Source organism: Triticum urartu, chromosome 4A (genome assembly GCF_056163025.1).
Source record: "Triticum urartu cultivar PI428250 chromosome 4A, HENAU_Tu73, whole genome shotgun sequence".
NCBI lineage: Eukaryota > Viridiplantae > Streptophyta > Magnoliopsida > Poales > Poaceae > Triticum > Triticum urartu.
The window spans coordinates 594,032,768-594,049,795 of record NC_141876.1 but is presented as its reverse complement, the minus strand read 5'-3'; the positions used below and the strand labels follow the sequence as shown (position 1 = coordinate 594,049,795).

General features: G+C 45.3%; 3 protein-coding genes and 1 pseudogene across 3 annotated transcripts; all 4 read right to left on the bottom strand.

Moving 5' to 3' along the window:
* Positions 1 to 1,652: 1,652 nt before the first annotated feature.
* On the bottom strand, positions 1,653 to 6,299 carry LOC147976972 (uncharacterized). Its single transcript, XM_087521044.1, has 4 exons — positions 5,201 to 6,299; positions 3,486 to 3,901; positions 3,219 to 3,316; positions 1,653 to 2,880 (listed from the first exon to the last, which is right to left on the bottom strand). The coding sequence occupies exons 1-4, from the start codon at positions 6,297 to 6,299 to the stop codon at positions 1,653 to 1,655; spliced, it is 2,841 nt and encodes a 946-aa protein (XP_087377170.1).
* Positions 5,681 to 5,819, bottom strand: LOC125555131 (small nucleolar RNA Z247; annotated as a pseudogene).
* Positions 6,300 to 6,913: 614 nt separating the features above from the next.
* Positions 6,914 to 8,397, bottom strand: LOC147976971 (uncharacterized). Its single transcript, XM_087519116.1, has one exon. The coding sequence runs from the start codon at positions 8,094 to 8,096 to the stop codon at positions 7,065 to 7,067; it is 1,032 nt and encodes a 343-aa protein (XP_087375242.1). The 5' UTR covers positions 8,097 to 8,397; the 3' UTR covers positions 6,914 to 7,064.
* Positions 8,398 to 12,813: 4,416 nt separating this feature from the next.
* On the bottom strand, positions 12,814 to 16,585 carry LOC125554358 (uncharacterized). Its single transcript, XM_048717931.2, has 3 exons — positions 15,155 to 16,585; positions 13,830 to 13,929; positions 12,814 to 13,190 (listed from the first exon to the last, which is right to left on the bottom strand). Exons 1-2 carry the CDS (start codon positions 16,239 to 16,241, stop codon positions 13,877 to 13,879), a joined length of 1,140 nt encoding a protein of 379 aa, XP_048573888.1. The 5' UTR covers positions 16,242 to 16,585; the 3' UTR covers positions 12,814 to 13,190; positions 13,830 to 13,876.
* Positions 16,586 to 17,028: the final 443 nt, after the last annotated feature.

Here is a 17,028-nt window from a genome sequence, read left to right as displayed (position 1 = left end):
AGAGAGAGAACAAGTAGTAGACTGTACTAGCAAGATTTCTAGTAATACCGAAATACTTTTGGCTCAAGGTGATGATTAGTGACAATGAGAGCATGAGTTCATATCTGAAGATTGAACTGAAACCTTCCAGTCATTGTGTTCTCTAAAATGCAAAGACTCCAGCTCATGACTGAAGACTGATGCAACTATACGACAAAAGGATATCAAAGAAATGATATAAAATTGTTGATATGATAAACTGCATTGTGGTAGCATGTCAGCATAATGAACTATAAACTGTGCAGATCGAGGAGTGTTTCCCAGCTCCAAGAGAAAAAGCGAACAAGGTTAAAGTAGGCGATAATGCACATTATTCAAGGTTCCAGCTGTATTGTGCATAGCACTGGATTTTTTTTACCACTACAGAGAATATTGATCCAGTGCTTGCAAACGAAACAATAGATAATAGTAACAGAGGATGTCGTATCACCTCTTCAACCAACAAAGCGTACCAGAAGATGTAACAGCACAATCATCTCAACTGTTGTTCAGCAGTTCAACTTGATCATTTGCACCACCAATGGTAATTACTACGAGAAGAATATAAGTCAATAACTATTGAAAAACATGGACAAGAAAATAACTGATAAGAGGTGGTGAAACATAAATGAAACACTTATTATATATCTCACCTTGCAGAAAATACTAGCTTTTGCTACAAGTAGTCAAAGAACAATTAAGAAATGACATGTATTGCAAGAAATCAAGAATTAAATATTCATCAAGACATCTAATCTACCTCAAATTAAACAAAGGATAACGGTATTCAGTGATTTACTTAACCAAGAAGCATTTTAGAATTTGTTTTGGTGTGGGCCCATTTGTAATTTATATCTATGTTTTGTATGCACATGAAAGCGAAAGAATACCAGAATGAACACATATTTTCTGCAGTTCAGAACAAAGAATGCAGACCAGAGAAATAAGAAAGTAAGTAACCACCCTAAATTCCAACATAGCTTGAAGCTCGAGCAATTGACAAGGCAATATCCAGAGTCCACACATTACAGTCCAGTTGCTTAAACTGAAAGAGAAAAGAGTTCAGCATTGACTCGCTAATTGGTTATTGTTCTATTATGCAACACGAACAAAATGTAGACTATTGGTCACTTTGGTTCCTTAATTTATCAACTCTCGTGATTCAGTGAGATTATATTATCCAATATACCACAACAGAACAAGATGGAAGAACAATTATAAACCGGTGCCAGGATACAACTATATTGTTCCTCAAGTGTATGCTTACTGGTAAGCAAATTACTTTTTAATGGTGCCACTTGACTAAATGTACAAGCCCAAACTCTAGCAATAAACACAATGATCACTGTTTAGATTTAGATGTGTAGCCCAACTTTGTAAAGATGCGATAAACGTCTTGCCTCGTTACGAGGGGACGTGGTTCGTGTTTATAGGCAGGGGCGCAGATCCCTGTAGCACATACAGGAGATAGAATACATCTTGGTGAAGAAGAAAGAGAGAGATAGAGTTAGCCGCGGTTAAGCTAGTTATCTAGGCCAACAAACTACCAGAATATCTCCAAGAGATCTACCACGTTACAACGTTGCACTATATGCGCTGAACCTGAACCTTATATGTTTAACACCCTCCCATAATCACAACTTTGTTAAGTTGAGATTACGTTTGAATTCTTCAAAACTCCTTGTAGGCAATGCCTTGGTGAAGCCATCTGCAACTTGATCTCTGGAATGCACAAACCGGATCTCAAGCTTCCTGCTAGCAACCCTTTCTCGAACGAAGTGGAAGTCAATCTCAATATGTTTTGTTCTTGCAGGAAACACAGGATTTGCAGACAAATAGGTGGCACCAAGATTGTCACACCAAAGACATGGAGCTTGAGTATGTTTTATTCCAAGTTCTCTGAGCATGGATTGAACCCAGATAATTTCTGTTGTTGCATTAGCCAAAGCCTTGTATTCTGCTTCTGTACTTGATCTTGAGACTGTAGCCTGTTTCTTTGCACACCAAGATATTAGGTTAGGTCCAAAGAATACTGCAAAACCACCAGTAGAGCGCCTATCATCAATATCTCCTGCCCAGTCAGAATCAGAGAATGCACTGACAAGAGTTAAAGTAGACTTAGAGAAAGTAAGACCAACATTAACAGTGTCTTTGACATATCTTACTATCCGTTTTGCAGCAGTCCAATGAACTGTAATGGGAGCATGAAGAAACTGACAAACTTTGTTCACAGCAAAAGAAATATCTGGTCTTGTAAGTGTCAAGTACTGGAGTGCACCAACTAAGCTTCTGTACTTGGTGCTATCTTCCTGATTCAGGAGTTCTCCCTCTGTAAGAGAAATCTTTTCAGAACTTGACATTGGTGTTGGTGATGACTTGCATCCCTGTAGCCTAGCTCTTCTTACAAGATCAGTAGCATTTTTTTCCTGAGATAGGTGAAGTTCACTTCCTTGTTTCCTTACCTCAATACCTAGGAAAGAATGCAAGTCTCCTAGATCCTTCAGTGCAAATTCAGCACTAAGATCTTTCAACAGTCCTGTCACTGCTTCATCTGATGAGCTTGTAACAATAATATCGTCAACATAGATGAGCACAAAGATAGATGTGTTGCACTTATTGTAAATGAACAGTGATGTGTCCGACTTGGAAGGAACAAAACCAAGTGCTTGTAATTTTTTACTGAGACGGGAGTACCATGCCCTAGGAGCTTGTTTAAGGCCATACAAAGCTTTATCCAACTTGCAAACATGGAAAGGTGTGTTTTTGTTCTCAAACCCAGGAGGTTGCTTCATATACACTTCCTCTTCCAGAACACCATGAAGGAACCCGTTCTGAACATCTAGCTGTCTGAGACTCCATCCCCTGGAAACAGCAATAGACAAAACAAGACGAATGGTGGCAGCTTTTACAACGGGACTAAAGGTGTCCTCATAGTCTATGCCATACCGTTCCTTAAATCGTTTGGCAACAAGTCTAGCCTTATACCGATCAATAGTTCCATCAGACATCCTTTTTATTCTGAATACCCACTTGCAATCAATGAGATTTTTACCTTGCCGTGGAGGAACTAGGTGTCATGTCTTATTTTTCTGGAGTGCTCTGTACTCTTCTTCCATAGCTTGCTTCCACTTTGTGTCACCTAATTCCTCATCAAGCGTTTGTGGTTCACCTGTAGAGCAGGCTAAGCCAAACTTAAGTACCTTTTTATAATTGACAGGTTGCAATACCCCTTTTTGTAGACGTGTGTGTGGCATGGATGGTGAAGCAGCAGCAGTTTGTTGCACAGAAGATCCGGGGTCTGCAGCAGAAAAATCCACAGCAGCATCCCCTGGTGATCCCGAGGCAGATACTCTGCGGTCTGACGAGGAGGCAGGATTTTCTGCGGCTTCAGCGTGTGATGACGGGGCGCCATCTGCCATAGAAGATCCGCCCGCAGCAGGAGATTCGCCCCCCACTAGGAGCGTTACCGGATCCATGCGAGATCCAGCGCCTGTCGGGTGGATCGGGTGGTCCACCGCACGGGACCTCGAGCCGGTCGGCTGACGCGGGCGCCGCGCGTAGCACGTGGGCGGATCGGGGAAGCGGCCTGTCAGCTGCCGCGTGGGGCCCGGAGATTGGCGCGGGCCATCAGCGCCCGCTGATTGGTCGGAGGCGTGGCGCGCTGCCGAGTCAGGGCGGGCGACCCAAGCGCTGTCGGACGTGTCGTTGTCAGGCGTAGGTGCAGAGGACGTCAATCCCGAAGGAGATCGCCTGCAGGACTGGTGCGGCCCGGATCCCGAGGAAGATATGTTCCCCAAGGGCCTGCACATGAAATATGGCTCGTTTGGAGCCGTTTCTTCACCATTTTCTTCACCATGACCACCATTGGCTTCACTGTTTTGTCCTGCATCATCACATAGCTTAAGCAAACTGTTATGAGGATTAGTTGGCATGTGATCATTACAGTTATCTTCCCCAGAGGCACCTACTAGATGTGATGGCAAAAGGAGAATTTCTTGGCGAAGAAGAGCACCGGCGTTTGGATGTAGATCGGCAAAGGGAAATTTTGTCTCGTCAAACACGACATCTCTAGAGATATAGACTCGTCCAGTGGAGACATCAATGCACTTAACTCCTTTATGTTCAGGGCTATATCCCAAGAAGACACACTGTGAGCGAAACATAAGTTTACGATTGTTGTAGGGTCTAAGGTTTGGCCAACATGCACACCCAAAGACACGAAGTGATGTATAATCGGGTTTGATGTGAAGGAGCCTTTCTATCGGAGTTTCATGATTAATGACACGACTAGGAAGCATGTTGATGATGTGAACAGCGGCAAGAAAAGCCTCGTCCCAAAATTTGAGGGGCATGGATGCGCCGGTTAAGAGAGCTAGACCAACCTCAACAGTGTGCCTATGTTTTCTTTCGGCAGATCCATTCTGCTGATGAGCATGAGGACAAGAAACTTGGTGAGAGATGCCAAGAGTTTGGAAAAACGAGTTTAATTTTTCGTATTCCCCTCCCCAATCGGATAGAACGGCAATGATTTTGCTATTAAACTTTCGTTCAACGTGAGCTTGGAAGTTTTGAAACACTTGAAAAACCTCGGATCTTTTTTTAAGTAAATAGATCCAAGAATACTTGCTATAGTCATCAATGAAGCTAACATAGTAAGTATGCCTACCAACAGAACTTGGAGCAGGACCCCAAACATCAGAAAAGATAAGTCGCAATGGTTTGGTAGAAATACTCGTGGAAATTGGATAAGGTAATTGATGGCTTTTAGCCTTTTGACAAGAATCACAAATTGTTTCAACATCACGCTCTCCAACATATGGGAGCTTATTCTTCCTAAGCAATCGTTCAATTAAAGAAAATGATGCATGCCCTAGTCTATCATGCCACCTTGTCGAGGAGATTTTGGTGACACCATAAGCTTGCTTATTTATTCTTCTAAACTCCGGAATCAATGGGTAAAGCCTGCGAACACATCTACCTCGGTAGAGCACCTTCCTCGTTGCCTGATCCTTGATCAAAAAGAAAAAGGGGTGAAACTTGAGAAAGACATGATTGTCAATGGCAATACGATGAACGGAGAGTAGATTTTTAGATGCACTAGGGACATGAAGAATTTTTCTTAGATGAATCTTTCGGTGAGGGGTTTGGAAAACTGAATGACCAACATGTTTAATCCTCATACCTGATCCACTTGTTGTATGTATCTGGTCTTGGCCGCGGTACTTCTCCCGCATAGTCACCTTTTCAAGTTCACCGGTGATGTGATTTGTAGCGCCACTATCAACATACCAGTTTGTATCAACCCCGTATGAGGCTTCTGCAGCACCAGTGACCTTCTCATCTTGCGAGGATTCTCCTTCATCCTCCTCAAACCGGTACCAGCAATCCCTTGCTGAGTGACTGATCTTGCCGCATATTTGACACTTGACAGCGTCGGGGCGGCTCCTGGAGTTGTTGTGATGACCCTTGTTGTTGGTGTAGGAGGGCCGCCCATGAGAGGCGTTGTTGTTGGAGTTGCCGCTGCCGCCGCCGCTGTTCTTTCCCTTGTTGCGCGGAGGGCCACGGTAGCCGCGTGAGCCACCACGACCACCACGAACGGCGGCGTTAGCGGAGCTCTTGAACCCGGCGTTGTTGCCAGCACCATGAAACATAGCAATGCACTGGTCGAAGTTGCTTACTTGAGCGAACAGATCATCGATCGTGACCGGTTCTTTGCGGGCGTCGAGTGACGACACCAGCGGCTGGTACTCCATATCCAGCCCTGCCAGGATGTAGGAGATGACTTCATCGTCATCCAGCGGCTTGCCAGCGGCCGCCAGTTCGTCGGCGAGGGAGCGGATGTGGGCGAAGTAGGCGCCCACCGTTTGCGTGCCCTTCTGCGTGTTGGAGAGGGCAATCCTGATGTTGTTGATGCGAGATCGGGACTGGGACGAGAACATGCTCGCCACAGCAGTCCAGAGCTCATGCGCCTTGCGGATCGAAGTCACCTGGATAAGAACTTCTCGAGAGAGATTGATCAACAGATGGCCAAGTACCTGCTGATCTTCCATTACCCAGACTTGGTGTAGAGGGTTCGGGACGGCTTCCTCCTTGCCATCTTTATCCTTGGTGACGAGGAACTTCTCCGGTTCCTTGATGGATCCGTCGACGTAGCCAAACAGGCCAGCGTCGATAAGCTGGGGCGTGATCTGAGCACGCCAGAGGACATAGTTCGTCCTGGTGAACTTCTCTGTTACCTGACCATGGATGGTGGATACAGGAGCGACGGCGGAAGACGACATGGTTGGAGCTAGGGTTTAATGGATGGTAGATGTTGTGGAAGAAGGAGGCTCTGGTTACCATGTAAAGATGCGATAAACGTATTGCCTCGGTACGAGGGGACGTGGTTCGTGTTTATAGGCAGGGGCGCAGATCCCTGTAGCACATACAGGAGATAGAATACATCTTGGAGAAGAAGAAAGAGAGAGATAGAGTTAGCCGCGGTTAAGCTAGTTATCTAGGCCAACAAACTACCAGAATATCTCCAAGAGATCTACCACGTTACAACGTTGCACTATATGCGCTGAACCTGAACCTTATATGTTTAACAAACTTAACATCAAATAATTGATTATGAATTATGCTATAAGCAAATTGCAGGATGTGAGTCTGGAACTCTGGATGAAGAGCAAATATGTGAAACACATGCAAGTAACAATGCCAGGACTTCCTCCTATACATCTTCTAGATGTGAAAGGGTTATTTTTCGCTCTCGCGTAGTTGCGTGAATGACTAGTTAGTAACTTGGTGCAAATCCAACTAGAACGAGCCGCAGCAGGAGGAGAACCCAGAGTATTAATTGCTCATCATTTAGTTAGCAGTTCTTTCAAAAGAAGCTCCATGAAAACTTGTCATCTGTAAATGAACTACGGCTGACTCATATATTGTAAAGCATTTCAAGGCGCATATAGTTGAAAGATTAAAGTGAACTCTGCAACACTGTAAATATTGGCGGTACCTGGAGCGTAGAAACTTGTGTAAGGAAAAACATATTGTCTGCCGATCCGTTACTTAGACACCTCCTTGATCTTCATGGACTTGAGATGGATCATATAGATCCTAGGATACACGTCGATGAAGATCACATCCGCATCTACCGCACAACCAACTGCATGCGCTCCAATACCTCCAACCATACACGCTGACACTGCTTCAGGCGCAAGAATTTTTTCGAGTTCAATGACCCTTAGATGTGTCCATGTCACCACCCCGTCAATGCTCGCCACCTCTGACCACAGATTAAGATTGAAATTGAATCGTTCCACTCCAGCTAAACCGAGGCATCCATCCTTTGTCGGCATGATGATAGTCTGATCGTAGGTATATGGCACCTCCTCAACTAAATCCAAGCTATGCTTATCCAAAACGAACTCAATGATGCTATTGTTATCCAACAGGAAGTAGATTGTGTTTCCAATCAGAGCTGTCGGCTTTGGCAGAACTAATGCATCTGGTATAACAATCGAAGTGATCTCACCCCAGGCACCGGTCTCGGACGAGAAGATGCATGCGGAGGTGATGAAATCTCTGTCGTCACTGAACACGAACGCCACGAGAAATGGGCACAAATGGCAGTCGCGGTGGTCGGTGTGGCCAGCCGCACACAGAACCGCTCCATTGTACCCAGAACAGTCATGCGCGGGGAGCGGCAGGTACTGCTTGTCGCCGGTCACGAGGTCCCAGACAAGCAGCGTCCCAATGCGGCAGCTCTCAACGAGGGCACGGCCGTGGCGGCAGTCGAGGGCCCACCAGTCATCTAGGGACATTGTGGCGGTGGAGAGCGCGAAGTTGCCGAAGGTGGGGACGAGGGCCCTTTCTGGTTGAAGAAGCCGAGCACGGGAGGCGTGCCGCCGTGCAAATCGTGGAAGCGGTGGAGGAAGCGGGCGTCGTGGATGAGGCCGCGCCAGTGCTTGCAGACGAAAGAGGCGCGGAAGAGGTGGATCGGCTCCGGCGGGAGGCGCAGGAATATCTCCCGGAGGAGATCGTCTGGGGGGAAGCGGCGCGGCAGCGGCCGCCGGCGAGCTTGTCCGTGCCTCCATGAGGTTCGGGGGAAAGTGGGTGTGTGTCGGCTTTGGGCTTTGAGAGAACGAACAAAATAACTGGGCCCTGGTTTAAGTTAGGGCGAGTACTATGTGACTTCCAACTCCGGCTCGCCGGGGCGGAAGGAATCTGCGGCCAGGGGCAGTGGAAGAAGTGCGCGTGGGCGCTGAGGTTGGAGATAGGGACCTACGCGGGATAGGAGCTAGCCGGCGGCAGGATCTCGAGGAGGAAGGCGAGGAGCATGGCCACCACCGTGCCTGGACGCGGTTGAGAGAGAAAAAGAGAAGGGGATCTGGAGGAAGAAGGTAGAGGAAGAAACAAGTAAGGTGAGGGCAGGGAGGTGCGCGAGATGTATGATGCGCCTCGATCACGTGGCTCGCGCATGACCGGGTGAAGATCAGCCGGTCGGCCAGGCACAAGCATTTCCCTTAAGTTAGACCCCCTTCCACCCTTCGTCAAAAAGAAAACCTAAAAACACTTCCAAAGCACCATCACATTGAGAACACATTGACCAATCTCAAAGCATCCTCCCATTGGTCACTGATTTAATATGAAATCGACTCTAAAGTTGGCGGCAGATGTGAGTGGTGTCATCCTTTCCTCAGCAACCTTCATTAATCCTGTCTCAACATAGGTAGGAAGATAAACAAAATATGAATTATATAACATAATATGTATAATAAAAAACTATTTTTAAATATAAATTTACTAATATGACATATAGCTTGCAAAATGTCAAAAACCTTGAGGCTAACAACTGGTTAATCATACTGTCCTAGGACCTCAGGCTCAATCACATTGCATAAAAACTACACACTATACAAACCCATATACGTTCCAGACACTCATGGCTAAGTGCAAGAAAAAACTCGACTCATATATCATAATTAAGGTCAGCATAAGAAAACGGCAATTACATATACAACATTCAATGTGGACCGTCTGATATTTCAGGCTCCTCTTTAACCTTGCGATTGTTGGAGAGAATGCTTTGATCTTCCACTTCACAGAAATAGCCTCACCGCTTGCATTTTTACTCCAACGCTAGTGCACATTCTTACTGTAATTGGAATGCATTAAGAAACTACCATGTCACCAGAGTGGAGGAAAGGTTCTCAGGGAAAATAGTAACTTCAAGTAAATACTACAATAACTTATAAATACTAAATGTAAAAGTTTACAGATGTAATCGTTTCAATCATTTATGGACACTACATATTCGTATAAAAATCTCCCTAAAAAGCAAACAAAATACTTTCTAAAATCTTAGCCATTAAAACTTGAGTTCTACATATATAGGTTGCAATGGTGCTTTGTGTAATGGAAACAAAATGGAAGAATTAACATGTGACTAGACCAAGCAAAGAGGAAAGGTTCTTGGGAAAAACTTTAACTTTGAAATAAATATTAAAAACTTCATAAAAATTACAAATGTATTTTGTTGAATCATTTATATGGGTATTCATAGATTTGTTTCTCCAAAAAAAACTAAATACTTCCCTAAATTTTCAAACATTAAAACTTGACTTCTACATAGGTCGTGATGGTGCTCTTCTTAATAAAAAAAATGCAAGAATTACCATGTCACTAGAGATAGCAGAGTGGATTGGTTCCCGGGACAAATTTAAACTAAAAATAAAATTTAAAAACTTCCAAAAATGTAAAAATTACACATGTATTTTCTTGAATCATTTATATGGGTATTCATAGGTTTTCTCCATCGATAAGAAAACTCAATACTTCCCTAAATTTTCAAACATTAAAACTTTAGATACACGGTCGCAATAATGATCTTTTTTTTATAAAAAAATGCAAGCCCATGCATGCTACCTAAACATTTTACATGTCTATTTTTTCCTGATTATTTTTCACATTTAGAAAACTTCTTTTTCGCTGCTCAAGCTCATTTGCGACTATGCGGATTGGCGCACAGGATTGGCGGGAAAGATATCCTCACTTAACCCATTGATGTTTCTCTACTGACATAGCTATCCAATAGTAGATGGAAATGCTTTTCCAAAACGAAATTGCCAGTCAGTGGTAGGTCCGGTTCAGCCACTGAACTACTGTAACAATGCCAGCCAGCACCTTGAAGATGACCCATACTCTAAATCCGACTGAAACGTATAAAAGACAATCAAAGGAGCTGGAGAAGTTGCGTCACCATTTAGCCTGGAATGGAAGATATATCAAGTTCCATAATGTCATGGCATCACATCAACGCATTAGGAATTCCAGAGTCGAACCTTACGATCGTCGTCCTCCCTGGACCAGCCCCGCCGCCGTACGTGGCTGCGTGAACAGCAACTTCAGCGATGTCACAAACCACGCAGACATGGACCGCAGGTGCCGTCTCTCACTATGCACATGAATCATATATACTCATTTTGCTCTCAAGTATTTTGCAAGTAATGTGGCAGCTGAACATTGAGTTCCCCCTATGCAGTATCAGAAATGGAAGCAGCAGCAGTGTGTATTCTGTCTACTGCAACAATGCCAACCATACTGAAACTTATGGGAATGGCTCATCAGTCAACTGAAACTTTGAAGTGGTCAGTCGATTTCATCCCAACCGTTAGATCAAGATCCAACGTCCAGGCATCATCTTCCACCTCATTCTCTTCTTCCTCACCCCATCTTTCCCCAGCCACCACCACGGACCACCGGCCGGACCGTCGGCCCCCGCCGCCCGCGGCCGGCGGCGCTCCCGCGCCACCTCACCGCCCCGCCCTCCCAGGAACCACCCCCACCTCTGGTCTACCATCGCCCCGGCCATCCATCTAGGCCCGCCGCATCGAGTTTTTTCTCCGCCGAATACCCACACCACCGCCCCACCTTGATCCCTAAGATAGATACCGGAGTAACCTGCCCAACGAGCTTCTTCCTCCCCTCCGGCGAGTTTCTTCCTCCCCCCTCTGGCTATTTTTCCCTTCGACCAAAATCGACTGACCCAACTGCGAAAATTCAGTCTACTGAAATGCGGCTATTGTGAAAACTTATTGTTCTCACAGGTTTACAAGTCATCAAGTGGTTTACAAGTCTGAACCCTCAAAAATATCTGAAGAGTTGTCCTTCTGCGGATAGAATATCAGCCAGAGCATCACATTAGTGCATTGCAGAACTTAGTGTAACAGACATGCCCTCACGTACGCACGTCATATCATGAAAGCAAGGGCACAGGCCAGGCACCACACTACAGGATCAGCAGATTAACTATAAATCTCTTAAAAAAAACCTAACAGACCGGTTCAGCACAAGACGCGCTACCTAGCATTAGGGGTGGGCATATTAACCATTGACCGAACTACCGAACCGAAAGAACCGAGACCGAAGCAGAATAGACCGAACTCACAACTCCGGTTCTCAGCGCTAGAAACCCGAATTAACTTCGGGCAATTCGGTCTCAGGCATTGGCTACCCGAAGCGACCGAATACAACCGAACATGGGCCAGATCTCGTAGAAAATGATGGCCCGTTACATTAACTATCAAGGCCCTCAAGTTTCGGGATCCTTTCTCCAGTCTCGCACGAGCCCCACTATCCACGTCCTATCCCAAGTTCCCAGCCCTAGCCGTCAGTGCTCCCCAACCTAGCAGCCAGCGGTGATTGTCCAGTAGCACGCAACCAGGGTGGCCTCCTCCCTCTCCTTCCAGGGCTATTTCCCCCATAGCCCAAGTCGCCCCTACTCTCCTACCCCAGCAGCCAGCGGCGGGGTCCGGCAGCCGACTCCTTCTCCTCACTCTTCCTTCTTTTGCGCAACCTTCACTGCTTCCCATCCACACGATTCTGTGGAGTAACTTTGATCTATTGTGAGCAGCGATTCTGTGGAGCGCACACGATTTCTGGCTTCGTATGTCATTTTCTAGGTTGTAGATCGGTGTTGTTCGGTCACAACCGGTCACCGAACCGAGCTTTCGGTGGACCGAAGCACCGGTTAGCTGATTTTCTGTTGACCGATCGGTCAGGTTTTTCTCAAAATCGAAATTTTGTAAACACCGAAGCACCGACCCTGTCGGTTCGGTGGAATCGAACGCCCAGTTCTAGGTTCAACTCAAGTAATGAATATGGTACTTGAATAGAAAGTGATCTCACTCCAGACGCCGATCTCGAACGAATAACTACTTCACGAGCGCGCGCACCCATCAAACCGTGCTACACTCGTCTACTGCGACAACGTCTCCACCGTGCATCTGTGTATGCATGTAGGACATGCCGTTGTGATGTGACTGTTGTTAGACACATGCTGTACTTGTATTTATACCGTGCGCTGCATATGAATAGAATCATCAGAGATTACTTCGTCCTTTTTTTTAACTCTGTAGTTGTATTACTAGTAGCTCCTGATGATGAATCAAAAGCTCAAGATAGAAGACCAGGAAAAATAATGAAGCTTTCGTTTACTCATGGTCCAAACAGGTGTGGGATGTATTTCTGAAGCTAAAACGCCGGCACCTTAGTCTTAAGACATGAACCCAAACGCTGAACGTCCGGCTAAAAGCCCGAGTTCATATATATAAACAAAAGGGCTACCTGTGGTACAACGCGACGGCCCGAGCGCGTTGCGTTGCTTCCGTCACCATTTTCGCCTTCTGCACACTTTGACAGCGAAAAGCATGTATACTACCTGAAGCTAGAATTCAAATTTGAAGGAGAAACTGCATATATACTTCCCAGGTATAGGCGTATAGCACCTGCCATATTGCCATGCCATCACACTAGCAGAGTTCAATTTTGTGCATTACACAGCATTGCGACAGTACACCAAAAAAGAAAAGAACAAACTGTGACAATTTTTAGCGGGCGATCATAGAGATCACAAAGCCATAGGAATCTCTGAAGAAAAACATAAAATATTGGTTCAGCACGAATGTGCTACAGAGCATTATTAAAGCCACAAATGGACAACCAGAGGCCAATCAAACTCGAACAGGCTCTTGTCATCAGCAATATTTCATAGGATGATCTATGTTTTACCAACCACCGTTGCAGTTGGTCAATATCATGCTAATAATTCCTCATGTTTTGCAAGTGAGCGACACACTTCTCAAGGAGTAGCAGTTCGTTTACAGCCACATTCACCGCTCGACGGAAACCTGCACAGCAGCAATCTCATCAGCGGAGCCGATTTTGGCTACTCAGAATCACGAGGGGCAAAAATACAGAGAAAACGATATCTGTTCAAACTGCACTAGCAAAACAGTTTCTAACCGTTAAACTTGTTCTCTCGTCTCTTTGCACATCTCAGCAGAGAGAGAACAAGTAGTACACTGTACTAGCAAGATTACCAGTCATGGGCAACATTTGATTTCTAGTAATACTGAAATACTTTTGGCTCAAGGTGATGATTAGTGACAATGAGAGCATGAGTTCATATCTGAAGATTGAGCTGAAACCTTCCTGCCATTGTGTTCTCTATAAAATGCAAAGACTCTAGCTCGTGACTGATGCGACTATACAACAAAAGGATATCAAAGAAATGATATAAAATTGTCTCATATGATAAACTGCCTTGTGGTAGGACATCAGCATAATGAACTACGAACTGTGCAGATCGAGGAGTGTTTCCCAGCTCCAAGAGAAAAAGCGAATAAGGTCAAAGTAGGCGATATAGTCACATTATTCAAGGTTCCAGCTGTACTGTGCATACCACTAGATTTTTTTTCACCACTGCAGAGAATATTGATCCAGTGCTTGCAAACAAAACAATAGAGTAACAGAGGATGTCATATCACCTCTTGAACCAACAAAGCGTATCAGCAGATGTAACAGCACAATCATCTCAACTGTTGTTCAGCAGTTCAACTTGATCATTTGCACCACCAATGGTAATTACTACGAGAAGAATATAAGTCAATAACTATTGAAAAACATGGACAAGAAAATAACTGATAAGAGGTGGTGAAACATAAATGAAACACTTATTATATATCTCACCTTGCAGAAAATACTAGCTTTTGCTACAAGTAGTCAAAGAACAATTAAGAAATGACATGTATTGCAAGAAATCAAGAATTAAATATTCATCAAGACATCTAATCTACCTCAAATTAAACAAAGGATAACGGTATTCAGTGATTTACTTAACCAAGAAGCATTTTAGAATTTGTTTTGGTGTGGGCCCATTTGTAATTTATATCTATGTTTTGTATGCACATGAAAGCGAAAGAATACCAGAATGAACACATATTTTCTGCAGTTCAGAACAAAGAATGCAGACCAGAGAAATAAGAAACTAAGTAACCACCCTAAATTCCAACATAGCTTGAAGCTCGAGCAATTGACAAGGCAATATCCAGAATCCAGACATTAGAGTCCAGTTGCTTAAACTGAAAGAGAAAAGAGTTCAGCATTGACTCGCCAATTGGTTATTGTTCTATTATGAAACACAAACAAAATGCTGACTATTGGTCACTTTGGTTCCTTAATTTATCAACTCTCGTGATTCAGTGAGATTATATTATCCAATATACCACAACAGAACAAGATGGAAGAACAATTATAAACCGGTGCCAGGATACAACTATATTGTTCCTCAAGTATATGCTTGCTGGTAAGCAAATTACTTTTTAATGGTGCCACTTGACTAAATGTACAAGCCCAAACTCTAGCAGTAAACACAATGATCACTGTTTAGATTTAGATGTGTAGCCCAACTGAACATCAAATAATTGATTATGAATTATGCTATAAGCAAATTGCGGGATGTGACTCTGGAACTCTCGATGAAGAGCAAATATATGAAACACATGCAAGTAACAATGCCAGGACTTCCTCCTATACATCTTCTAGTTGTGAAAGGGTTATTTTTCGCTCTCGCGTAGTTGCGTGAATGACTTGTTAGTAACTTGGTGCAAATCCTACTAGAACGAGCAGCAGCAGGAGGATCCAGAGTATTAATTGCTCATCATTTAGTTAGCAGTTCTTTCAAAAGAAGCTCCATGAAAACTTATCATTTGTAAATGAACTACGGCTGACTCATATATTGTAAAGCATCTTGAAGGTGGATATAGTTGAAAGATTAAAGTGAACTCTGCAACAATGTAAATATTGGCGGTACCTGGAGTGTAGAAACTTGTGTAAGGAAAAACATATTGTCTGCCGATTCGTTTCTTCGACACCTCCTCGATCTTCATGGACTTGAGATGGATCATATAGATGCTAGGATACACATCGATGAAGATCACATCCGCATCTACCGCACAACCAACTGCATGGGCTCCAATACCTCCAACCATACACGCTGACACTGCTTCAGGCGCAAGAATTTTTTCGAGTTCAATGACCCTTAGATGTGTCCATGTCACCACCCCGTCAATGCTCGCCACCTTTGACCACAGATTAAGATTGAAATTGAATCGTTCCACTCCAGCTAAACCGAGGCATCCATCCTTTGTCGACATGATGATAGTCTGATCGTAGGTATATGGCACCTCCTCAACTAAATCCAAGCTATGCTTATCCAAAAGGAACTCCATGATGTTATTGTTATCCAACAGGAAGTAGATCGTGTTTCCAACCAGAGCCGTCGGCTTTGGCAGAACTAATGCATCTGGTATAACAATCGAAGTGATCTCACCCCAGGCACCGATCACGGACGAGAAGACGCATGCGGAGGTGATGAAATCCCTGTCGTCACTGAACACGAACACCACGAGAAACGGGCACAAATGGCAGTCGCGGTGGTCGGCGTGGCCGGCCGCGCACAGAACCACGCCATTGTACTGAGCATAGTCCTGCGCGGGGAGCGGTAGGTACTTCTTGTCGCCGGTCACGAGGTCCCAGACAAGCAACATCCCAGTGCGGCAGCTCTCAATGAGGGCGCGGCCGTGGCGGCAGTCGAGGGCCCACCAGTCATCTGGGGACATCGTGGCGGTGGAGAGCGCGAAGCTGCCAGAGGTGGGGACGAAGAAGGGAGGCCCTTTCTGGTTGAAGAAGCCGAGCACGGGAGGCGTGCCGCCGTGGAAATCATGGAAGCGGCGGAGGAAGCGGGCGTCATGGACGAGGCCGCGCCAGTGCTTGCAGACGAAGGAGGCGCGGAAGAGGTGGATCGGCTCCGGCGGGAGGCGCAGGAATATCTCCCGAAGGAGATCGTCCGGGGGAAGCGGCGCGGCGGCGGCCGCTGGCGAGCTTGTCTGTGCCTCCATGGGGTTCGGGGGAAAGTGGGTGTGTGTAGGCTTTGGGCTTTGAGAGAACGAACAAAATAACTGGGCTCTGCTTTAAGTTAGGGCGAGTACTAGGTGACTTCCAACTCCGGCTCGCCGGGGCAGAAGGAATCTGCGGCCAGGGGCAGCGGAAGAAGTGTGCGTGGGCGCTGAGGTTGGAGGTAGGGACCTACGCGGGATAGGAGCTAGCCGGCAGCGGGATCTGGAGGAGGAAGGTGAGGAGCGTGGCCACCACCGTGCGTGGATGCGGTTGAGAGAGAAAGAGAGAAGGGGATCTGGAGGAAGAAGGTAGAGGAAGAAGGTAGAGGAAGAAACAAGATAAGGTCGGGCAGGGAGGTGCGCGAGATGTATGATACGCCTCGGTCACGTGGCTCGCGCGTGACCGGGTGAAGATCAGCCGGTCGGCCAGGCACAAGCGTTTCCCTTAAGTTAGGCCCCCTTCCACCCTTCGTCAAAAAGAAAACCGAAAAACACTTCCAAAGCATCATCACATTGAGAACACATTGACCAATCTCAAAGCATCCTCCCATTGGTCATCGATTTAATATGAAATCGACTCTAAAGTTGGTGGCAGATGTGAGTGGTGTCATCCTTTCCTCAGCAACCTTCGTTAATCTTCTCTCAACATTGGTAGGTAGATAAACAAAATATGAATTATATAACATAATATGTATAATAAAAAACTATTTTTAAATATAAATTTACTAATATGACATATAGCTTGCAAAATGTCAAAAACCTTGAGGCAAACAACCGGTTAATCATAATG